The 24,928-nt window shown below is 42.8% G+C and overlaps 1 protein-coding gene across 3 annotated transcripts in view; it reads left to right on the top strand.

The window, feature by feature from the left end:
* Nucleotides 1-19,620, top strand: part of LOC147459891 (SAGA-associated factor-like protein) — a 32,985-nt gene extending 13,365 nt beyond the window's left edge. For 2 of the 3 annotated variants that reach the window (XM_086511070.1, XM_086511071.1), the window contains exons 2-5: nt 18,274-18,338; nt 18,430-18,744; nt 19,035-19,220; nt 19,299-19,620. In XM_086511070.1, the coding sequence (XP_086367196.1) occupies nt 18,274-18,338; nt 18,430-18,744; nt 19,035-19,220; nt 19,299-19,373 (641 nt within the window). In that variant the 3' untranslated portion in view covers nt 19,374-19,620. The remainder of the gene's footprint in view (nt 1-18,273; nt 18,339-18,429; nt 18,745-19,034; nt 19,221-19,298) is intronic. The other variant, XM_086511072.1, reaches the window with a different exon arrangement.
* Nucleotides 19,621-24,928: the final 5,308 nt, after the last annotated feature.

The raw sequence follows: 24,928 nt of genomic DNA, 5'->3' as shown, positions 1-24,928 counted from the left end.
GCGCCAGTCTTTGGGGCCAATATCTCTAGGCACGGAACTCCGCCGGGCCAGTGCAAATCTATTGTGATCTGTGAATTGTTTTGAAGTGGTTATTTGGTGCTGTCGCGGTTGATTCTTGACTTGGAGTGTCCAAGTCTGTTACACATTGTGAATCCTCCAAGTGTCAGGCAGTTTCAGACGGAAGGAGACATCATTGATCTTTTCAAAGATCTGGAAAGATCCGTAGTATCTCATACTAAGCTTTGGAAGAAGCCTCTCCTTTCCCTTCTTCTTTCTTAAGCGTACCTTCTCAAAAAGTAAGAGCACCCAATCATCCTCCTTCAATTTCAAATCACGACGATGGCGATCCGCTGCCTTTTTCTGTCTTTGTTGAGATTTCTGCAAAGCCTCGTGGACCTTGGCAAAAGCCGTGTCTAAGTCGCGCGTATACTCATCAGCTTCAAAAATCTTATCTTTCGTGCTTAGGAATCTGGGCTTATCCTAGATTCATCTAGGTATATCTTTCGTGCTTAGGAAGGGTGGAACCTTCGCAGCACCTTCAATAATCTCAAATGGCGCCTTCCCCGTCGAAGAGTGTATTGTGTTGTTGTAGGCAAACTCCACCAAAGGTAGATACTTTTCCCATTGAGTCTTCTGATCTGAGATATAAGACTTCAATAAATCTAAAAGCATTGAATTGGTAATCTCAGATTGCTCGTCAATCTGCGGGTGGAAAGATGACGAGAACTGCAACCGCGTGCCAATGTTCTCCCAAATTGCCTTCCAAAACAAACTTGTAAATTTGGGGTCCCTGTTGGAGACAATTGTCTGAAAATCTGGGCCACAAACAGTCTCGCTAAGTGATTCGGCTTGATTGTTTTCTTTACTGGAATGAAATGAGCGTGCTTGCTAAATCTGTCAACAACAGTCCAGATACCATCGTGACCACTCTGTGTTCTCGGGAGATCAAAAATGAAATCCATTGCAATACTTTCCCAGGGGCGGGTGGGTATGGGCAAAGGCTGTAACAATCCTTGTGCTTTACGCCTGTCAAACTTGACCTTCTTGCATACCAAGCAAGTGCGCACAAACTCGTCCACATCCTTCTTGAGTCTTGGCCAAAAGAAGTATCTCTCTACCCCTTTCATGGTGGTAGCAATGGCGCGGTGACCCGCAAAAGGCGGACAATGGCATTCAGTGATAACCTTTTCCCTCAACGGCTGTGTAACGCTCAACATGGTTTTCCTCATCAAGTAGCCATCCCGAATGGAATATCCCGCTACTGTCTCCCCATCCCGTATCCGTGTGAAAACGTCAGCAAAATCCGAATCTGTGGCATACTGGTCGACCATATCCTCGAAGCTCCTACGATGTATCGCCGCTCGCGGAAATAGCCAGAACTAACGGCTTCCGAGACAAAGCATCTGCCACCAAATTCTTCTGTCCCTGAATGTGGACAATCTGGAAGTGAAACTGTGACAAGATGTTCGCCCACCGCATCTGCTTTTCCGATAGCTGCTTCTGTGACAAGAAATAGCGCAAACTCTGATGGTCTGTAAAGACAGTAAAATCCGCTCTGAGTAGGTAGTGCCGCCACTGAGTAAGAGCATGGATAACCGCCAAAAGCTCTTCCTCATAAATCTGTGCTGTCATTTCCGGCCTTGAGAACAATCGGCTCTCGTAAGCAATGACATGGCCTTCTTGCATTAAGACCGCACACAGACTACGACCACAAGCATCGCAATATACTTCAAATGACTTCTGCAAGTCCGACAAAGTCAAAACTTGTCCCATAGTCAATTTCTCTTTCAAAGTCTGAAAGACAGTCACCTCTGTGGGTCCCCACGAGAAAGGGACTCCTTTCTGTGTCAAGATATGCAAAGGGGAAGCACCCTCTGCAAACTTTCGAATGAACCGCCTGTAGTACGAACACAATCGCAAGAAGCTTCTAACTTCATGGACATTCTTCAAATCGGGCCAATCATAGATAGTCTCTATCTTGGCCGGATCCATTTGCACTCCTGCGGGCTGCTGACACAATGTGTCCCAAAAAGTGCATCTCTGGTAGGAAAAATTCACTTTTCTTCGCATTAATCACTAACTTGTGATCTTGTAATGTCTGAAAGACCTGAAGAAGATGATCTCTATGTTCTGCCTCATTCTTGGAGAAAACAATGATATCGTCAAAGAAAGTGCCAACAAATAGCTTGTACTCTCGAAAAATCCTGTCCATCATCCGGTTAAATGTCGCAGGAGCATTGGTTAAGCCAAAAGGCATCACCAAAAACTCAAATAACCCAAAAGTCGTCCGAAAGACTGTCTTGTAGACGTCTGCCGGTGCGATTCGGATGTGATGATATCCACTCTTCAGATCAATCCTGCTAAAACACGAGGATCCCTGTAATCTTTGAGTATATCATCGATCCTAGGAATCGAAAATCTATTCTTGATGGTGATTTTGTTGGGAGCTCTATAATAGATGCACATTCTCCAAGATCCGTCTTTCTTCAAAACCAACAACACTGGAGAGCAATACGGTGAAGTACTAGGCTGGACAAGACCCTTTTCAAGAGGTCTTTCATTTGGTTCATAATCTCTTCGTTCTGGGCTCGGCTCACATGATAAGGTGGCCAGTTCGGTGGTGTGCTTCCAGGTATCAGATCAATGGTATGATCTTCAGGACGAGCGGGTGGTAACTCACCTGGCAGGCCTTCTGAGAAGCAATCGGCATGAGAGTGGAGAAAATCTTCGTGTTCTTTATCAAGTTTAGACATATTTGTCCTATCCTCATCACTCTAACTCTTTCAAAAAGATCGAGTAAACAAACAAACTGGATTTCATTAATTTAGAAATGGTCGAAGCCGATACAATAGGATAGACTCGTCCTTCAGTTTTATATCGAGTACAATGGTTTTGCCCTTCTCTATGGTCAATGTTGCTTTCCTCGCTCGATAGTTGACCACGGCATTGTTCTTGTGGTATGAGGGAATTCCCAAGAGGACATCACAACCTTCCAAAGGCGTTATGTAAAAGTCCATGCCCCAAATACCCTTGACAATGCAACCGAAGTTTGCCAATGACAGGTGTAATGGCTACGTCCCTGTCGGGTGCCGCTAGAACTACCTCCGCAAGTAGTCCCTTCCGATCGGGAGTGATTTCGAGCCGCGCCGCCAATTCCGGTGAAATGAAGTTGGCCATGGCTCCTCCATCAAAGAAGATCAGGGCTTCTTGGTCTTTCACTTTGGCCCAAGCTCGGCAAAGTTCTATACTCTCATCCACCGTGCTGAGATCGGTATCCACGCAATCTGGAACCAGTTCTGTTTTCATCTTACCTTTTCTTCCACGTTCCTCAGCTGCTCTTGAACGCTCAGGCCTTTCGTCGTCCTTGTCGTTCTTTTCTTTCTGTGCCTTTTTAGGGCACTTCGCGGAGATATGTCTAGTTTTCCTGCATCCAAAGCACTTCCCTTCCCTGATGTAGCGAGCTCTCTCCTGTGGAGTGAGTTTGGGTCATGCATCTTTCTTTCCTGGGTTGCTCTTTCTCTTTCTTCTTTCATTTGTCGAAGACTGTTTGGCTCTTTGTGTCATGATCTCATCGGTGGGGTAGGTCAAACTGCCAGAGTGAATGGCAAAACCCCGTTTTGCATGACTCATCACTCCTGAATGGAAGCTGACTTTTGTTCCAAGCAGTGATCTCGGATCTCTGTAGGTAGACCCAAGGTAAACCGCTCAATCTGTTCCTTGAATGAGATCTTCTTAAATGAAGAGGCGGGTAGAAAAGAGCTCCAGAATCTCTCGCAATAAGCGTCCACTGTATTCTTCTTGGTCATCCGAAGATAGTTCCAAGTAGTTCGTATATCACGTTCATACTCTCGAGTCAGCTAAGAAGAAATAAAAAGCCTCTTGAATTTTAGCCATTTAACTGGTGCAGTCTTGTTTAATAGAAGCGTGGATCACCAAGTTCGAGCATTTTCCTTAAAATAAGAGGCAGCTCTCCGAATCTTAAAGTGCTCTGAGTAACGCCCTCCCGCGAAAGCGATGTCAAACTGCTGTACAAAAGACAAAGCCTTCGAAGCATCTCTATAACCAGAAAGCGTGTCAAATTTAATTGACTGTCCACCTTCCTTAAACTCGCGGACTTTCTTGCTTTTATCTTCCAAAAAGTCATACTGGTTGGCTTTGTAAAAATTCTTCTTCTTTGCATAAAAGTTGCTGTCATCAGAGTCTGAATTGTCTGTAGACGAGTTCTCTGGAGAAGTGTCAATCACGGGGCGAGATTTAGACTTTGCCTTTTTCTTGCCCTTTTCCAAAGCGTTGCTTCTTGCTTCGCTTTTTGCCTTTTCTGTCTTCTTTGCTCGAGTCAGAGGAGCTAGAAGAACTCTTAGAAGAAGAAGAAGAAGAACTGGATACTCCTTCAAATCGGACACGCTTCTTCTGCTTTCTTGCCTTTTCAAAAGTAGAGTGACGACCCAAATAACCCGGGAAGTCGGTGCCTTTCTTCTGCTTTTTGTCGTGCTTTTTAGCTTTGTTCTGTACGTCAAAAAGATGAGCAATTTGTGCATCAATCACCTCTTCTAATTCTTTCTCTGTATACTTCTTGGGAGTAGGAGGTTTCTTGAGAGCGAGTTTTCGGGGTGGTTTTGTGGTTTTCTGCCATTGCGTGTGCACCTCTTCGAAAGAAGGCTTGCTCATATATTTAGCCAATTTCGGGTCCTTGGCAAAATTAAGCATCATCTTTGTTGCATCGCCGATCAATTGTCGACGCTCCATCTCTTGATGCTCCGCCTGAGTAGGCCGAGGCGGGCCATACTCCTTGCCGGTTTCATCGTTGTGATCCCTTCCCGCATCTTCTGCTGGAAATGGTCCTGCTGCTACGGGTTGTCCTGCAAGTGCAAAACGCTAGGCTTCTTGATTGGTCTTGCTGCTGCTGGGGCTGATCTGCTTGCACAAAAATGCCAAGCTGCCTATGGATGAAAATGCTAGGTCCTTGCAGATGCAAAAACGCTAGCCTTGCTGATGGGGGTGGGTCTTGCTGAGAAGTTGCCTGTTGAGCGGTGCTCTTGCTACCTCTTCTGCCAGAAAGTGCTAGTGCTAGGTTTTTATTTATACAAACTTAGCAAAATTGCCCTACCTACTTTCCAACAAAAGTCACTTAAAAATAATAAGTGAAAAATGTCAAAAATAGGGAAAATAAGTCTATGCACTGTAAAAATGCTACTGATGGGATCTGACTGGAATCTGATGGTCATGCTGTTTGCAACCAGAGGATATGCATCTAATCTAAGTGTCCGGACATGCACGGTCTGCGAACAGACTCACAAAAGTGCCAGATCACTTCCTATTCTAGATTGACTTGACTGAACTAAACCCTGGTCATGTTGTAGCTTGTCCACGGACACATAGGGTTGGATGTGTCACGTGACATCCCCTCTTTTTCAAAGTGAGGTACTGGTACCGAACTGTATGGCGTCGAGGGAGATCGCCAACAGCATCTGGAATCCTGGGAAGGACTCTTCGCCGGCCCTCTCTGATGCGTGGGTCGTGCGATACTTGAACTTCACAAAGGTCTACAACGCTTGCTTCTTTGGGCAGCGCCGAAAGCGACACAAAGTCTCCTGTGGCTCCTTCGATGCTTCAACTTCGTCTAGAGTCATGCTTCTTCCATCTTCAAGAATCTCCACGACTGAAAATTCTTGAAACCACTTCCAACACAAAAACATGAACATACCCATTCCATGTAAAGTGAGTGGAAAAAATCTTGTCTTCCTCAAAGACTGTGCATGCAATGTAGATGAACAAAGAGACGGAGTGCTAACCCGTTCACCACACACCTAAACAATGAGATCGAATCTTGTCGTGCTGATCTAAATCAATCAACTGTGGCAAAACGCAATGGAAATGCCCACACTTGGTGCTCATACTTTCATGTGCTCTTTCTACAACTGTGTCGTGCCAAGGAAGAGACATGAAATGTGACTTCCTTGAATGCATACTTTTCAGCTTTTCATGAAAAATCCGCATACATTTGTGCTCATTTATAAGTGAAACGTGCTCAACGTACAATATGTCATGCCTAGGGAAAGGGATCACATATAGACACCGACTAAAATACAGGAAACAATCACAAATGAAACACTCGAACAATGCGTGCTGACGAATCATTCGAACACATAGTACTTCCTGTAAAGGTTCTTTGGACCTAGGCTCAAGAGCCAAGATCGGTTCTTCGTGATTGATCGAATCTGCAACGAGGTTAGCTTTGCTAGAAAAAGCATCGACTAACACATCATCCTTGTGAACAATCACATCATCTTCATGCAAAGCATCATGCTTGTGAGAAATCACATCTTGATCATGCAAATCATCATGCTTGTCATTGTCATCCAAATCATCATGCTCATCATTATCATTCAAATTATCATGCTCATTATTATCATTCAAATCATCCTGCTTATCATCATGCAAATCCTGTGTATCATGCTTTGGAGAAGAAGAGACTGAGAGAGTCTCCTTTTCCTGAATCTCTTGCATCTGTGCCTGCACTTGAGAAAAGAGTCGCAACATCTCTTGCATTCTTGCTTTGTTCTCGCGATCAAATCTTGCTAGTCTTTCTTTGTTCTCGCCTCCTGCTCACGCTTTATGGCTTCCATTTTTGCGTCGTATTCACGATCTATGGTTGCCATACTTTCTTCGTAGGCCTTTCTTTCTGGTTCTCTTGCTTCGCGTTCGAACTTGTTGTCCATAACAACTGCGTCAACTCCTTCATAGGAGTTAGTGCAATCCTTGGCGTAGATGGGAAAGGGGGAGGGTCGGAAAAACTGCCTGGTGGGGAAAATTCTTCTTCGCCTCTCTCATGCTCATCACCTCCAAGCGAAGTATCCATTCCGCTTCGAGTGATGACCATCCATTGAAGTCGAGGGTTCTTGTGGGTTCTTGTGGTCTTGGGTTCTTAAGTTCATGAGGAACTTGGGTTCTTGGGAGTCTTGGTTCTTGGGGTTCTTGAGGTTCTTGTGGGTCTTGAGGTTCTTCTTTCGCTTGCAATCTGTGTTAGAGAAGGATCTTCTCTTCACGCGAGTTCTGCTCTTTTCCGCGGGCGCACCCCTTGGCGGCCTTGCGCTCACACCAAGGTTGCTTTTTCCCACCTCACGTCGATTGGCCGGCCGCTAAGTGCACGGTCCGCTCTCAATGAGTGAAAAGAGGCACAAGGGGAGGCTGGACAAGCCCTTCTTTCTTGGGTTTCTTGTCACTCTTCAAAAACACGATTAGGAATGGACACGCCCAAGTGAACTTGGGTTCGTGCGACCTCAACAAGCAAAAAAAATTCTGTGGTTCTTGTGGTTCTTTCCTTGAGTGATATAGAACACTGCCAAAGCTCTAATACCAATGTAAGGTGCAACGGAAGTGAATATTGAACTTTGCTCAAGATGAGTGCTCCGAACTGTGCTCAAGGTTCCTTTTACTTACATAAGGGAGAGCCTTCCGTTCCTTTAGTGAGAGAGTGCAATGGACACAAACAAAGTGAATGGACACTGTGAATGGAAGTGCATGAGATTGACAGGTAGAGTAGAGAATACAACCCCAGAGACGTTGAAAAACCCTCCTCCGAAGGCCCCACTCTCTATGGCGAGAGCGGTCTACTTATGATTGCACAAATCTCTACAATGCTTGGACTTGCCGACGATGTCGACGACGACGAGACGGCTGAAATTTGAAAACTCTAATGGCTGAAATCTGCAAATCTTTATCTGCTGAATTTTGACTCTATGTTGGTGACGATGTCGATGGCGACGATGCGACGACGATGCGCTGAAAACACAGATGCTGAAATCTGTGTTTTCCGGGCTGAATCTGTAAACTGCGCTGGATTTGACCGTGCGGCGAGGTGACAACTGCGAGGTTCGGGGCTTCTTCTGCGAGTGCTAAGGGCTGAAAACTGAAAACGCTGGTGTTTCTTGATGTTCCGTCGCGGTGAAAGTGCAAAACGCTATGCTGATGCAAAAACGCTAAGGCTGAAAATGGTCGTGCTGCTACGGGTTGTCCTGCAAGTGAAAAACGCTAGGCTTCTTGATTGGTCTTGCTGCTGCCGGGGCTGATCTGCTATGCACAAAAATGCCAGGCTGCCTGTGGATGAAAATGCTAGGTCCTTGCAGATGCAAAAACGCTAGCCTTGCTGATGGGGGTGGGTCTTGTTGAGAAGTTACTTGTTGAGCGGTGCTCTTGCTGCCTCTTGTGCCAGGAAGTGCTAGCTCTAGGTTTTTATTTATACAAACTTAGCAAAATTGCCCTACCTACTTTCCAACAAAAGTCACTTAAAAATAATAAGTGAAAAATGTCAAAAAATAGGGAAAATAGGCCTATGCACTGTAAAAATGCTATTGATGGGATCTGACTAGAATCTAATGGTCATGCTGTTTGCAACCAGAGGATATGCATCTAATCTAAGTGTCCGGACATGCACAAAAGTGCCAGATCACTTCCTATTCCAGACTGACTTGACTGAACTGAACCCTGGTCATGCTGTAGCTTGTCCATGGACACATAGGGTTGGATGTGTCACGTGATACTTAGTATTGCCAGAAGGTCAAGTTTGACAGCCATAAAGCAAATGGACTGTTACAGCCTTTGCCCATATCCACTTGCCCATGGGAAAGTATTGCAATGGATTTCATTTTTGATCTCCCGAGAACACAGAGTGGCCATGATGGTATCTGGGCTGTTATGACAGATTTAGCAAGCAGGCTCATTTCATTCCAGTGAAGAAAACAGTCAAGCGGGATCACTCAGCGAGACTGTTTGTGGCCCAGATTTTCAGATTACATGGCATGCCTGAGACGATTGTCTTCAACAGGGACCCCAGATTTACGAGTTTGTTTTGGAAGGCAATTTGGGAGAACATTGGTACGCGGTTGTAGTTCTCGTCATCGTTCCACCCGCAGACTGACGAGCAATCTGAGATTGCCAATTCAGTAGTTTTAGATTTATTGAAGGCTTATATCTCGGATCAGAAGACTCAATGTGAAAAGTATCTACCTTTGGTGGAATTTGCTTACAACAACACAATATACTCCTCGACGGGGAAGGCGCCATTTGAGATTGTTGAAGGTGCTGCGAAGGTTATACCCTTCCTAAGCACAAAAGATAAGATTTTTGAAGCTGATGAGTATACGTGCGACTTAGACACGGCTTTTGCCAAGGTCCGCGAGGCTTTGCAGAAATCTCCAGAACGACAGAAAAAGGTAGCGGATCGCCATCGACGCGATTTGAAATTGAAGGAGGATGATTGGGTGCTTTTACTTTTTTGAAGGCACGCCCGAGAAAGAAGAAGGGAAAGAAGAGGCTTTTTTCACAGCTTAATATAAGATACTACGGACCTTTCCAGATCTTTGAAAAGATCAATGATGTCTCCTTCCGACTGAAACTGCCTGACACATAGAGGATTCACAATGCATTTCATGTGAGTCTCTTGAAACCTTTCAAAGGTGATGTGCCTGATGATGGGAGCCCGATGAGCAATTCGAAGTAGAGGAAAACGAGGAGATCCTTGTTCCTGAACAGATTTTGGCACATAAGGACGCAAAGAATAAGGGTAAAGTAAGAAGGCGGTTCTTGGTTAAATTCAAGAACTATCCTACATTGGATGTGAAGTGGATGGAGGAGGAGGACCTAGTAGATATTCCTCAGATTGTGAAACTTTACCTCGAAGCTTTTGGTTTAGCATAGTCTACTCCAAATGGAACCCAGAATTCAGCTTGGCCGCAGATTTGGTGCAGTGGGATGCACAAGAGGGGAGTTACTCCGCTCCTTTGTCAACAGATGCCTTGATTTTTAGAATATTAGAGTCACTGACGTCTCTTTGAGCTTCAGGGATACTGAGAGCTGACAGTATTCTGCTGCATGACTTTATGAAATGGAATTCCTGAATATGAAACTAATTTGTTCTTGACTTGTTTTTAAGTGCTGGAACTTATAGGCGAAATGGCTGTAGCGTTTTGGTCTAATTGATCTCGAATAGACGATTGCAATAGGGGTTAGTCAATCGGACATCTATGAGGTCCCGACTGGATCTAGATGTGATTGCTAGCTACATTGCCGATAAATCATGCTCTGTGATCTGAATGAATGTTGAATTTCCTGTGATGTCGAGCGATGTCCTGTGATGTCGTGTGATGTGCCTGTCAGTGGGTACATGTGCTAGATGTGTGTTCCTAGTACGTAGGTACTAACAGTCAGTGTCTGCTAAGACGGTTTATGTCCTCTGTCTGTTTTGCAAGCATAATCGCGGGCGATTAAATGCTTTCAAGAGGGGGGTATGTCACAAAGTGATGACGTGGCTGTCCGAAACCCTAATTCTACTGAAACCCTAACCCTAAAATAAAAAACCCTAATTCTGTTGAAACCTTAACCCTAACCCTAACCTTGATTTGCTGATGTGGCGGGCTAACACGTGGCGTGCTGTATGGACACTAGCGCGATTTACAAAAAGCTGGGTAGATTTTGGCATTGCTTTTGCTTTTTGCGTGGGTTGTTTTTGCGGTAGATTTGGGTTGTTTTTCCTACTCAATTCGGTGCTTTATTTTTACGCAAATGAAGCTTGTGAGAGAGAGAGAGAGTTAAAAAGCCCTGCATTATTTATTAAAAGAAAGAGAGAGAAAGAACTTTTACTTTATTTTCAAAGCTTTTACTTGAAGCTTTTGATTTCAGCTTTTGGGGCTCTGCTTTTAGCAACCCTTGTACCTTTAAATATGTGAGCAGGCCTCTCACAACTCAGAGCATTTGGACGCAGAGTCTGAGTGTGAGCGCTTGCCGGTACTCTTGTACTTTGAACTCAGATTAATATAAAAAGAAATACCGAAAGGGGCGCCAGTCTTTGGGGCCAATATGTCTAGGCACAGAACTCCGCCGGGCCAGAGTTGAATCAATTTTGAACTGTGAACGACTTGGATGCAAAGGGAGTTTGTTGATCTTTGCCTGAAGCCATAGGTGTCGCGGAAAAAAAATTAGGGATCGGATTTCCCGTAGAAGAGAACTCGGCCGTGCTCTGATACCACTGTAACAGACTTGGACACTCCAAGTCGAGAATTTACAGTGATAGCACAAATAACCACTTCAAAACAATTCACAGTTCACATTGATTTGACACTGGCTTGGCGGAGTTCCGTGCCCAGAGATATTGGTCTCAAAGACTGACGCCCCTTTTGGTATTTCTGTGCGTGAAAGTGTATGAGACTGAGAGATAGAGAAGAGAATACGACATCAGAGACGTAAAACCCTCCTCCGAAGGCCCCACTCTCTATGGCGAGAGCGGTCTACTTATGATTGCACAAATCTCTACAATGCTTGGACTTGCCGACAATGTCGACGACGGGCTGAAATCTGAAAATGCTAAGGGCTGAAATCTGCAAATCTTTATCTGCTGAATTTTGACTCTATGTCGATGACGACGATGCAACGACGACGCGCTGAAAACGCAGATGCTGAAATCTGCGTTTTCCGGGCTGAAATTGTAAACCTTGCGGAATCTGACCGTGCGGCGAGGATCTGCTGCGGGAAGGTGAGATTTGCGAGGTTCGAGGGTTGATCTGCGGTGTCTAAAGGCTGAAAACTGAAAACGCTGGTGGTTCTTGATGTTCCGTCGCGATGATCTACAAAAACGCTGAGGTTGTGCTGCAAACCAAAAACGCTAGGGCTGAAATTGGTCCTTCTGTCGCCGTGGTTCTGCAAATGCAAAACGCTAGGCTGATCTGCTGTGTCGTGATGACGTCGGGGCTGATCTGCTATGCACAAAACGCGAAGGCTGATCTGATGCAAAAACACTAGGTCTTCTGTGGAGAAAACGCCAGAGTTGTCACGGGGGTTTGGTCTTGCTGAGAAGTTGCTTGTTGAGCGAGTGCTCCTGCTGCCTCTTCTGACAGAAAGTGCTAGCGCTAGGTTTTTATTTATACAAACTTAGCAAAATCGCCCTATCTACTTTCCAACAAAAGTCACTTAAAAATAATAAGTGAAAAATGTCAAAATAGGGAAAATAGGTCTATGCACTGTAAAAATGCTCTTGATGGGTTCGGATGGAAATCTGATGGTCATGCTGTGTGCAACCAAAGGATATGCATCTACTCTAAGTGTTTGGACATGCACGGTCTGCGAACAGACTCACAAAAGTGCCAGATACTTCCTATTCTAGACTAACTGAACTGAACCGAACCGTGGTCATGCTGTAGCTTGTCCACGGACACATAGGGTTGGATGTGTCACGTGACACCTGCCTGCTTATTCAAAGAGTACAAGGGATGCCAAAAGCAGAGCCCGAAAAGCTCCCGTAAAAAGCTGCCCCAAAAATAGGCTTACAATTTTTAAAGCATCTTTAAAATTTAAAGCTCTTTCTCTCTCTCCAGCTTACGTAAAATAAAGCAAAGGTCTCTCTCTATCTCTTGCGTAGCCAAAAAGCAGGTAAGGCTGCCGTAAAAGCTCCACGCAAAAGCACTGCCACTAGTTATACGGAATCCCGCGTTCTGCGCCGCATTTTGCTGGCTGTCCGTACACAGCAGGGCCATGTTAGTATTTTTCCATAGGTTGCAGCCACATCAGCAATTCCAGCGTGTGTGTGTCTAGTGGGCAAGCCACGTCACCAACTTGTGACAGCCATGATCGGCATCATTGAGATCTGCGTTTTCAGCCCTTCATTCCTCTCACATCGGGAGCGCAAAGCAGCCCCAGATCTACCCCTTAGTGGCCATCCGTAATCCCACATCAAAGGTGCATCAAATCAGCCTCAGAGGTGCTTCGTCTTTGAAGAGTTACCGCGGCGACATTCCCCATTCGAGTCAGTAGAGTCTGCACTTGAGGTATTGCATGTTTATACATTCGATTTACGCAATCAAAAGCAAACACCACATCTGCAACGGTGTGGGGGGACCGGTGAGAGGGTTGGTTGGGACCCCATCGGGTGCCATTCTCCTTCTCTCTCTCTCTCTCTCTCTCTCTCTCTCTCTCTCTCTCTCTCTCTCTCCAGATCTCTACCTCTCTTCATTTTTGCATCGTAGTAAGTTTATTTTTAATGTTTCTTCCTTTGGAATGTTCAAGATAATCAGTAGTAAATTCAATAGAAGCGGGGAGCTAAAAAGTCCACTGATTGTTTGACTTAATAACACCTTATGTTGTTGTTTTGATCTTTAGCGCTTCTAGTATTTTTAATATAGCTTGACAAATGCTAGTCTTTATCATGGCTAAGTATGCCCATCACCTCCGGAGGGTGATAGAAACTCAGCTCGTTGGTTTTGTAGAGTACGTTCAAAGCATGAATGACCTCTATATAAACCTGCACCTACTCTTGGGCACTGACGACGTGAGTAGGGATGTCATAGCTGTTGTCCAAGCTATGCATGATAAAGGTGATAATCTTATTCTTCCTGTTTGGACAAGCAGTGAAGTTGAGATCACATATTGTCAAGTTTGGTTCTTTGCTCTTCGTAGGTTTGTAGTAGTATTCATTTTTCGATTTTGTATTTAGCTTACCTGAGGACTTAAGAATGTGTTTCGTTAGAAGTTGTTGTGTGAAGTTTGATTTCTAGGATTAAGTTTTTAAGATGTCTTATCCTTTTTTTGCTTAAAGTTGAGTACTTGTTTTAAGCCAAATACGTTGCGTCAACTTATTTTACACATGCCTTTTCTAAAAACATTTTCAAGTTAATAATGTTTTGTTTTATCTAGTTTTGTTTCGTAGCAAACAAAGTTATTTAGTTTGTTTGTTTGTTTGTTTTTGTTTTTCTTTTCTTTTCTTGTGTCCCTTGCTTTTATAGTTTTATGAGTGCTTTATTCCCTCTTATAATTCGTGAGTTCAGACTATTCTGAACTTATGAAGGTATATATAAAAGAAACCATCATGCTAAGAAGCAATTATTAACGCAAGGAAAGAAGTAAAGATTTGTGGTAGTGTAAAATCTCGATCTTCACCATTTCAATTCCCCTGCACCTAACAACCTTGCTTTGCTTCTCCACATGGTAGAATGATTTAAAGGCCCTTGGACTACCAAAAGCATCTCACATGAAAAGCACCGAGTCTTAAAAGCTACTGGTCCAAAAGAAAGTGCTCCCAAAAGCTACGCCAAATTCTACCAGATTAGCCAGCATGCCACGCCATCATCTGTCATGCAAAGTGGTCCTTTGCTTGGTCATTTAGTGCTTAAGGCATAGAGGATGGAATTTGCAAGTTAGATAGGGTTAGGATTTTAAAGTCCTAACCCTCTTGAATCTATAGGTCCCTCGGCCGCGGCTGTGTAAGTTGGTAGATCTTCTTCTTCTTCTATTGCTAGGGTTTAGGCCCCTTGTTTGGGATCTGCAAAACTCAATCAAGTTAGCTCAAAAATCCGAGGATCATTGTGAGGGTTGATCACGAGGGTCGTGATGAGAATCAATTAGTGTTTCTCATTCTATAACGATGTAACGTAGATGATTACAGATACAAGTATAGGACATAAAAGAGGAAAGAAAATCTGTGCACGACAGAAAGGATTTTGGCTCTAAGAGAGAGATTGGCATGGACCACCTTCCTAGAAAAAAAGATTATGTGATTGACCAAACGAGGCAGTCACTAACGTGCCAACGGCGGCACTGCCTGTGTGGTGTGTGTGTGTGGAGAGAGAGAGAGAGAGAGAGAGAGAGAGAGAGAGAGAGAGAGAGTTGTAACAGCATACCTTGCAGTTCTTCTTGAGGCTCTTTGCGTTGTTGCTGCTGTTGACAAATTAATTAGCTTTTTTCTTGCAATTGCTATTTTTATTACAAGCGTGGCTCCAAAGGACGTTGGAAAGCAACATCTTATAATAGCTTCATAAAGCCTAAAAGTTGTGTACAACATTTCATAGGCACCACGCGTATATCACTACTTGCAAGCAGGTAGTGCCAACAAACTTAGTGATCAGATGCGTCTATGACCTCGATTGAGAAACCCTATCCCTAAAACCCATCACAGTGCCTACACTTAGCAGACATTGGCTGTGCTCATGTGCAATAAGAGGGTATGCAACTACTTGGAATGGTACTTTGGCAGCCCATCAAGCCTCACCTCCTCCATTTCCTCGCCATCATCGAGTGCTCCCATTGCTGTCCATCATCAACATCGTCGAGATCTGTGTTTTCAGCCCTTCATTCCTGTCATTTCGGGAGAGCAATTCAGCCCCAGATCTTCCCCTTGGTGGCCATCCGCAATCCCACATTGAGAAGGATCCAAAGGTGCATCAAATCAGCCCTGGAGGTGCTTCATTTTGAAGAGTTGTCGCGGCGGCATTCCCCATTCGAGTGAGTAGAGTCAACACTTGAGGTATTGCATGTGTGCACATTCCATTTACGCAATCTAAAGCAAATACCACATCGGGAACGGTGTGGGAGGCCCTGGAGAGGGTTGGTTGGGACCCCATCGGGTGTCTCTCTCTCTCTCTCTCTCTCTCTCTCTCTCTCTCTCTCTCTATACGTCTCTATCTCTCTCTCATTCCCTCTCTTCAGGAAAAAGTGAAAGGAACCATCATTTAAGCTAAAAGCAATCACTAACGCAAGGAAAGAAGTAAAAGATTTGTGGAAGTGTCAAACTAGATCTTCACCATTTCATCATCTCCACGCAATTTGTGCTTGTGTGTGTGTTCGCTTTATTTTTAGGGGTTTAGGCTCATCGGCCGGTTCCATAAGTTGTTGGGGTTAGAAATATTAATCCTAACCCAATTTATTATTTGGGCCACTCGGCAATGATCTGCAAGTTGGTAAATCCTTCTTCTTCTGCTTCTGCTAAGGTTTGGGTCCCTCCGTTGGAGTCTACACTCGGTCGGAGTCTGCAGGTTGTTGGTTCTGAGCCTAACCCTTTGTGTCTTTAGTGGCTTGACACGTCAACAATTTGTGACACCCAACCCCCGTGATGTTAGTTAAGTTCCACGTCAACAGTTTGTGACATACCCCCCTCTTGAAAGAAGATTAATCGTCTGTGATTAGACCTGCGAAACTCAATTAGATTCTTTAGTTCTACAATCCGAGGCATAGTAGCTCAAATACGCGTATTTTATTTAGATCACGGGATGTCCTGAACGTATAGTATGTCTCATAATGTTTTCCATTCTATCGTAATATTTGCTGAAAACATATTCTATTCTAATGTTTTTTACTATTGATCCAGTGTATTCTATTCTAATGTCTTTTGCTATTGATCAAGTGTATTTAAGAGCTTCATGGTGCTTGTTTATATATACTATGGTTAAACATTGAAGAGTTATTGAGGAGGTGCATGATCTCACTTCATTTGTCCTCATTGAAGTATCATATCTAAAAAAGTTGACTATTTTATTTTAGTTCTCAAAAATACGTGTAGTATGCGTATTGTACACCACAAATTAAACGTCATGTCGCGTATGTTGCGTGCTATAATCTGAGGGTCAATCCAATCATCCAGTTATCCCATTTTTTATTCGAGCTCTAGATATTCTAGCGTAGCAAAGTTAGCCATCACACTAAGACTGCGTTGATTTTTGAAGCGGTGTCTCGATGCACTAAGATCACATACCAGGGAATCTCACCCAATTGGAAGTATTGATGCACCAGATTCATATGCTTCACAATGCAAGCACAAGATAGAGACATAAACTCCCCCATGAATAGTTCCCCCTAGAACCGAAGTCCAAGCCATGAGATATTTAGAGGTCAAATATACAACCAAATGCTCCCCAGACCGTGGCGTGCGTCGTTTAGATGTTTCCAACTCCCCCCATGACCAAAGCCCGGGCAATGAGCTACCCAAGTGTCAAATACGACTGAATGATCCCTAGACCGCAGCCTATACCATTCATAGACTCATGAAACTCTGAACAAGTTCAAACAAGATAAAGCACGTTCAAACAATTTCTAAATGGTATTCTCAAACAATTTCTCAAGCAAATGGTTTTCCTTGTTGCAAAGGAGTGGATGTTTAACTCCATGCTCCCAAATGCTTCAAGATGCACGTTCCTCGCTCCCATTACTTGCTATCTGCACAAAGCACCCAAAACATAATTTTGACCCATGCAGGGCTCGTTGAGAGGATAAACTTTTGACTCTTGTTGCATATCCAAATTCTCAACGGTTGCAGAGATTTTTAGAGGCCTCTCCTTCTGTGGTCAATTTCTTCTTCCTCCAAGTCCATAGCTTGCACTTGTAGGTTGATGTAGGATTGGTTTGCTTGTTAGAGGGGCAAACGATTGAAGCTCTGATACCATTCTAACAGGAGGGCACCACTTGCCAACTGAAAAGAACAGAATGGAACAAACTTTTAGTGCTTCAAACAAATTGAACACACACACACACACACACACACACACACACACACAGAGAGAGAGAGAGAGAGAGAGAGAGAGAGAGAGAGAGAGAGAGAGAGAGAGAGAGAGAGAGAGGGAGGTACAATGCCTGCTACATAGAGGAGAGCCAATCTGTTTTCTTGTCACAAGTCGACTAGGACTGTGAACAGAGTCAACCAATTATGTCTTCGAGATTTTTGGGGTACTGAGTTGGTGCTACTCTATATATGTACATAAGATATGAAAATGATTGTTGCAACAAAAAAGTTTGCTCTTTTAAATTGTGTTTTTGCTTGAGACGTGAGGTAGAATGTCTATAGCATTTTATTAATGTTTACTAGTGCAATGATGATGGTAAATCTAGTGCATTGGAGACATGTGGATAAAGTTCAGTGTGACCTTGGATGTGATGACTAGAAAGAATCGGCACGGGTGAGTGATATATCTAAGTCCAGCCGGACCAAGATGTGAATGGGATTAATGCTTGTGATATGTGCTTCTATATGCTTTGTGGGTGTATTGCCTTGTGTGGATGGTCAATGGCATGTCTGCATGGAGTTAGTGTCTACTGATTATTGGTGCTGTCTGTTTTGTAGGTGTAATCGAGGGCGATTACTCTTCGTTTTTTTTTTTTTTCTGTGGGTTGGGGGGGGGGGAGGGGGGGGGGTGTAATGCGATAAAATGGTTACTTGTCACGATCGTATCCTACTGGACAGAGTGGAGCCGACCCATAATAGCCTTGAAGTTTTGAAGCACAAAGTTTTGAAATGGATTTTAGAGGTTTCTCAAGGTTTTAGCCCATGTCTGAAACGCCTTCCTAGAGGTTTCGTGAAAAAACGTTAGACATATTTACATTGATACTAAATGATTATGCACACTAGACGTCCAAGAGTGGGACATGAATTAGGTGTATTATGTGCTAGAGAACTCATGGCTTATTTGAAAACTTGAATTGTATGCTCACGTTTTTAAAATGACATGTTTTTCTACTAAACAGAAGGTGAAGGCTCCTTACATACCCTGAAGGTAATGGCAGACATGGAAGATCAATTGTTGGCAGAGGTATTTTCCTGTGCTAATTTTTTTTTTCAGATTTGTGCATGTAAGTTTGATAGGGGGTGCAATATGACATTTATTCGATAATGATGTTCAGCAAGCAGAGTTTGTCTTCATGGATCTTTTGGAGTCCACAATTGTTGATGTTGCTTCAGAAGCACACCGTGCAGCGCACTTGGACCTTGATCCAAGGCTTAACATAGATGAAGAGGAGTACCATTTGTCTGCTCAAGCTAGACTGTCTGCAGGGGACTCTAATCCAAACGTCTCAAAGAAAAGTAAACATGGGATGGTAGATATATTTGGGCAAACACATCCAGCTGTTGCCAATGAAATCCTTGAATGCATGAGCTGCAACAGGAAGATTATGGCTGGACGGTTTGCACCTCACCTAGAGAAGTGCATGGGCAAGGTGTAGGTTCTTTCAGTCTTGGTCTCTGCTATCCTACTTTGCTACTTCAGTCTTTACGTATGAGCATTAACATCACACAGGATACATGGATATATCCAAATATAGGTTTTCGTTAGGAAAGGCAATCCAATATTAGGTATGTGTGTGAAAGGCACATTCGGATTCAATGCTGTGTGCTGATTGAGCGGCTTTTTCTTTTCATTTGCATTGCACGGATGCCATTGTAAATCTGCATGGTCTACAGGCAAAAGGAAGCAACTAAGGAAAAATATTTCTGGTATTCAATATAGGGCAGTAGAGCAAGATCCAAAGCAAACAACAATATGAAGGCAGCTCAGGCAATTCAGAAGGCCGCCAAAACAAGTACTGGCAGGACATCGACTAAGTTGGGGTTTTCAACCATGAACAACGCAATTGAGAATGGGCCAGATATACATGAAGAGATGTCCGATATTTCTGACCAAGAGATCAGCAGGGTACAAGAAATCTACCCTGAAGGATCTTTTGGAATATTGTCTGAATTCCGATGATGCTAAGTCAAAGTTGCGTTGCAGGTCAGGCAGAAGACAGTGAAGGTGCAAAAGAAGACATTGAGGAAATTTTCTAAAAGATCAGCAAAAAAACCATGAAAATGCCAGTTTCTGTCCTTTTGAAAGCTTTCGTTTGAGTCCTGTGCTGGCTTTCATGGTGGGTGTGAAAACATCAAATCTTTGAATTTTGATGATAGTGAGGATAAGGAGCTGTGTTTTTGACATTCTCAGCATGTAGATAAGGCATTGTCAATGCAGTGCTGGAACAGAGAGTTTGGGAGTGGCATTATTTGAATTTGACCACTTCCATCGTGTAAATAGAAAGCAGCTCCCCTTACAGTTCGTATACCAGGTATGGCATGGAAACTAGCAGAGGTCTAAATGTCTTTGGAATGTTTACTAGATACTAGGGATGTCATGTGTTAAGAGGTTTACTAGGCAGACTCTCAATAAGATCGTCACCTACTTTGCTCATATTCTGAGCTCAATTATCATGTCCATACAAAAATATGGGACGAAGCTGGAACTAAGCCCTACCATCTGTAGAGGAAAGTCGCATATTGGACTGTGGTGCATAGATAATGTTCGTGCAACAAATTATCTGTGCCCTTATAGTTGGCTTCCCAGTGACACTGGTTGTTGGAACATAAACAGCTTAATATTCTTATCACAAAATCCTGGTAAGAATGCAAGAGTGCAAGACAATCATTCAAGCATCCATTCACAAGAAGATTTAGAAATTTTCTCATGTAGGAAAACGGAGTCTTTCCAAGTGTTTTTCATACAATGCATAACATCATGAGCTTCTGCTCGAGAGGCACCGCATACCTAGCTAGGTATGCGGCGCCTCCCTCACAGAAGCTCATGATGTTGAGGTAAGTCACAATGTGGGAAATATTGTGAGAAATTGTCCAAAACTTCTTGTGATTCCACCATGCATTTAAAATGTGTGGAAAGACTGTACGTATAACCTGTCGTTTTCTTTTAGAATATCATTAAATGTTGTTCTGCGTGTGTACTTTCGCTTATTGAAGTAACCAGTACGCAGCTATGGAGTCTTCATTGTGCAGCCACTATACAGTAATTGCTCACGATGGATTCATGTGTTTCAATGAGTCCATTGTCTCTTTAACTTGTTATAATTTAGAATTCACATTTCTCATTCTTGCAATGTGGCAGCTTTAGGTATGAACGTGAACAGTTAATAATGGTACAACACTAGAGCTTTACCTTCGGTTTTGTAGTAATTTTTGGGTGCATATATGAGGCAGAAGCGTTTTTTATTGAAACTCAGAATATTTAGCGTGTGGGCGAGTGTAGAACGAGGCTTGATTCCTAGTGGCACTAAAGTATAATCTCAAGTTAAAGATGATAGCTGGAAAAACAGAAAATTGGATTCTAACAGTGGGTGCAAAGTGCAATATGATTTTTTCTGGGTCCTTTGATTTGTTCTAGGTCTACTACATTACTCTCTCTCTTTTGAGGTCTCTTGGGATTATTTCTACCTCCTGTCACAGTCCAGGGTCGGGGGGCTGATGATCTAGGCGGTCCATCCTTGCCGTATTCCACGAGCAAACACCATCGATGCTTGACAGCTCAGCCCCAATAATCCCTGGCCCAATCAAAAGGGCTATCAAATCACGTTTCTTCTGACATGTCAGCTCCTTGAATAGGTTGCGATTAATTCTCTTGCTGACAAGTAAGCGTTGGAACTAGGGAACGATCGACGGGATCTGTGGGTGAAGGAAGATGCTACATGTAAGCCATAGGAATAAATGATGGAGATGTGCACATGAAAGAAAAGGTTTACGTCAGCTAGGTCAACGCAGGGATTGGTGATGTGTGCATGAGAGGAGGTACACATCAGCCAGGTCAGCGCAAGGGATATAATGGTTGCCTAGTGTCCTCTGCACACGCTTCACTCTTCAGTAGCCGGCCCCCCTCCCTTGGACCTGTGATGGACGGGAATGGTCCCTCAATGACCATTCCCCTGGAATCAGGCTCTCAAGGTTGGCTCCCGGTCTTCTTGTGTCTCGTTTTTGTTTCTGTTCTTGTGTCTTCTTTTGTTTTTGTGTGAAGTGTCCTCTACACACAAAAACAAAAGAAAACAAAAACTTCATAAACAAAAGAAGACACAAGAACAAAAACAAAAATTTATCTTCTTTTGTTTTTGTGTTTGTGTGTCTTCTGTTGTTTTTGTGTGTGAAAACAACAAAAACCAAAGAAGATAGATCGATAGAGAGAGGGTTGGAGGAGATAACTATCTCATGAGACTACCCCTAGTAGATAGTTGGATGAATTTGGAGCGTCTTAAAGCCTTTCCCCCTTGCAGCCTCATTTATCTTGCATTTGAAAAGGCAATCTGCAAATGGCCCCTTTTGTAGTAGTGTGTTTCAAAATGCTAGAATACGATGCTGCATGATAAAGCCTATGTTGCACTTGTCTCTCAACACATAAATGTTCCACACATGTCTTGTAAGTAGTGGGCTTATATATTCCACAAAATAAAAGCTAGATGCTGCAATAATATCACCAAGGCTGAGATAATGCATAATATATTTGTCATCTACAAATTTGACTACAAGACCAAATTTTGTAAATACAAATACAAAAAAAAGCTTCTTCTTGATTCCAAGTGTATACAATGTGCAAAAGAACTATTATCTTGAGCAATAAGCACAAAATTTCAAGCTCCCTTAACTAGGTTCTTCCCCAGGTACATACAGAGCATCAGAAAGTTTTGCAAGTGTATAAAAAGGTTATTCTTTATCCCAAGCACAACATCGAAAGAGCTACAATATTCTTGTTAGGGGCAGTCTTAAGAGAAGTACAATGAGATGCAATGTGCTTAATTGCACTACTATCAAAGTACCACACATGATTCACTAATTTTTCAATACATGCATCATGAATAGATTGGTTATACTAACACTTCACACAAAAGCCCATTTTGTAACCCACACATTTTTTTTGAATTTACATTTGTAGTAGCATTTGCAACGGCTACATTTGTCTCTTTCTTAAGAACCTCTTTAGCCTTTAGCTTAGGACAATGGTTGATGAGATGATCATTTATGCTACTAGAAAAATGTTTTATCTTCTTCTTTCCTTGATCACCATACTTGTCAGAACTATTGCAGTTTGAAAAGGCAAGAGCAATTGCAGAGGCAAACTTTCGACCTAAAGAAGCATTGGAGACAACCAAGGTACTCTTCTTTTGCGGTGCAATCATGTGTTAAATAGCACACTGTTTAGCCCCCCCTTTTTAAGTAGATTGGACCTCTTATAGCAATGCAAAAACAAGACCATCAACCTTCACTTCATCATGTCTTCTATTCTTTGTCATAAGCCTAAATGTGGAGGAAAACGTCTAATAAGAATTTGGTAAACCTTCAAGAAATAATGTCATGATGAATGACCTCATTGATGGTGATTAATTGCTCCTTGAGATATTTAATTTCTGCAAGAAATACATCTATATCATCCTCGTATATAATCTTTGACTCTAGCTCTTTATGCATATAAGCAATTTTTGCCAAATTAGGATTTGCATACAAAGAAACTGGTAAAAGATGGGTATTGGGCGAGCTTTTGGAGCAAGCCATTGAGCTAGCTTTTTTTACATTTCCTCATGTATTGCCTTGATTCACAAAAAAGCTTGCTGGAAATGCTTATGGAGTGCATTATGCGGTGTTACTAGCTGCCTTTTTTGATGCACAATACTCTCCAAAATCCTCTGCGTTTTTTCATTGTTGTCGTTTCTTGGAGTTGTAGCACCTAAACCGAGCAAGATCAACTGTGCAGTTGCAAACGGAGATCCAAGTTTTGGGAAGAGAACCTTGCCTAGACATTGTTCCAAGCTGCCTCTACTTTCTCTAAATTTTCATTGCTTTTATTACTTTTGTCCAAAACTCAGGTTTTTTTGCATCCAATTGCCTTGATACCGAACATGCATTCTCAATACATGAAAAACATACAATTTATGTAGTTTGTTTGTCAAAGAAACTCCTCGTTCCTCCTCAATGGAAGAAAGGACAGGACTCTTCGAAATCCGCTGTGTTTTTTCATCGCGTCACGTTGCAATGCTCAGAATACAGAAAGATGAACTATATGTGTTGCAGATGATGTAGATACACATGATCCATTTTGAGTTGGGAAGAGAACCTTGCATAGACATCATTCCAAGCTTTATCTACTCTCTCTGAATTTCACTGTGTTTTTCACTTTTGGCTCCAAAACTTCGATTTTTTTGTGTTTGACTACCTTGATACCGAAAATTCATTCTCAATACATTAGAAATATACAATTTATGTAATTTTTTTGTCAAAGAATCTCCTTATTCTTCCTCAATGGAAAAAGGGGCAAGACGCTTCGAAATCCATTGTATTTTTTCCTCATCATCGTTTCTTGGGAGCATTAGGAAAATTTGGAGGTCATTTAGAGGGCCATATGAAAGAGAGAGAAAATAGAGCGCGTCCAATGAGCTTCAGGGCTACGTTACATAGGAAAATACGTGGAAAGACTTAAGAAATAGGAAAATAATTTAAAAACTTTCACGAATCTAGGATTGTGGCATCGTAACTTCTTTGCTTTTACCGAACTGTTAGGTGCATGTGTGGTCCCACTGCTGATATTCTCTTATGGTTATTAACGTACTGGAGGGTGGCCATTAAGCCCGCACAAAATATTGGAATTGTAAAACACTTTCCCTCCATTAGGATACTTTCAAAGTGAATCTCTCTCCACTAAAGCTTTTCTCTTAAAGCTATGGCTTCCACGTCTTCCCGCCCAAGAAGCTCTAGGTGTTTATGGTCTCTCACACCAACTAGCAACACCTGCACTTTGCCTAGAAAGCCAAGTAGTAGCATAGCATCAATTACAATATCAACTTCAATAAGTGCAGAGAACCAATGGGTTGGACAAAGGATAAGCAAAGGTTCATGGGTCCTAATGCAACCAAGAAGAGCCAAGAGGTCTAGTGCTATCAATGTTTACCGCTCAACATGGAAGGCCAGAGTGTTGGATTTCAAAGTTGAAATCGGCAAAAGATCTGTAAAGGAAGTTCTTGTTCAGCATGTATTTACCCATCCAGACGTGATAGCAAATGGTGGAAATGTGTCAGATATACATCAACCACGTTGCAATTGTAAGTATTCTTCACATCTCAGCTGCATTTGATTTGTCATTTCACTTATTGATACTCTTAGTTTAACTTTTGTTATATATTTTGCAACGTTTATCCCTCTTCTTATGAGCAATGGCTCCATTCTTCACATCTCAACTACATTAGATTTATCATTTTCACAGATTGATACTCTTAGTTTAACTCTTGTTATATATTTTGCAGATGTTTATTCCTCTTCTTATGAGCAATGGGAGCCTGTAGAGTGCATAATAGGCCTCTTCCTTGTTGTTCATGTCCACATTGGTTCTCTACAGTATTTAGAGAGAACTAGCAAAAGCCTGCCTGATGCAGGAATATTTTTCTATGACCACTTCTACCAACTCTGTCCGGGGAATAAGAATGGCATGTTGGTGAAAGTGCCTCTACCAACCGACTGGAACACTGTGGACTGGCCAGTTCCTGAGGAAACAATGGTGGAGGCAATGCGAAGTAAGCTCTACAAGGATATACAGAGGTCTCTATGTAGCTC

Source organism: Adiantum capillus-veneris, chromosome 4 (genome assembly GCF_014529385.1).
Source record: "Adiantum capillus-veneris isolate H3 chromosome 4, ASM1452938v2, whole genome shotgun sequence".
NCBI classification, from domain to species: domain Eukaryota; kingdom Viridiplantae; phylum Streptophyta; class Polypodiopsida; order Polypodiales; family Pteridaceae; genus Adiantum; species Adiantum capillus-veneris.
The sequence above is the reverse complement of the archived record's forward strand: the minus strand, read 5'-3'. Positions and strand labels throughout refer to the sequence as shown.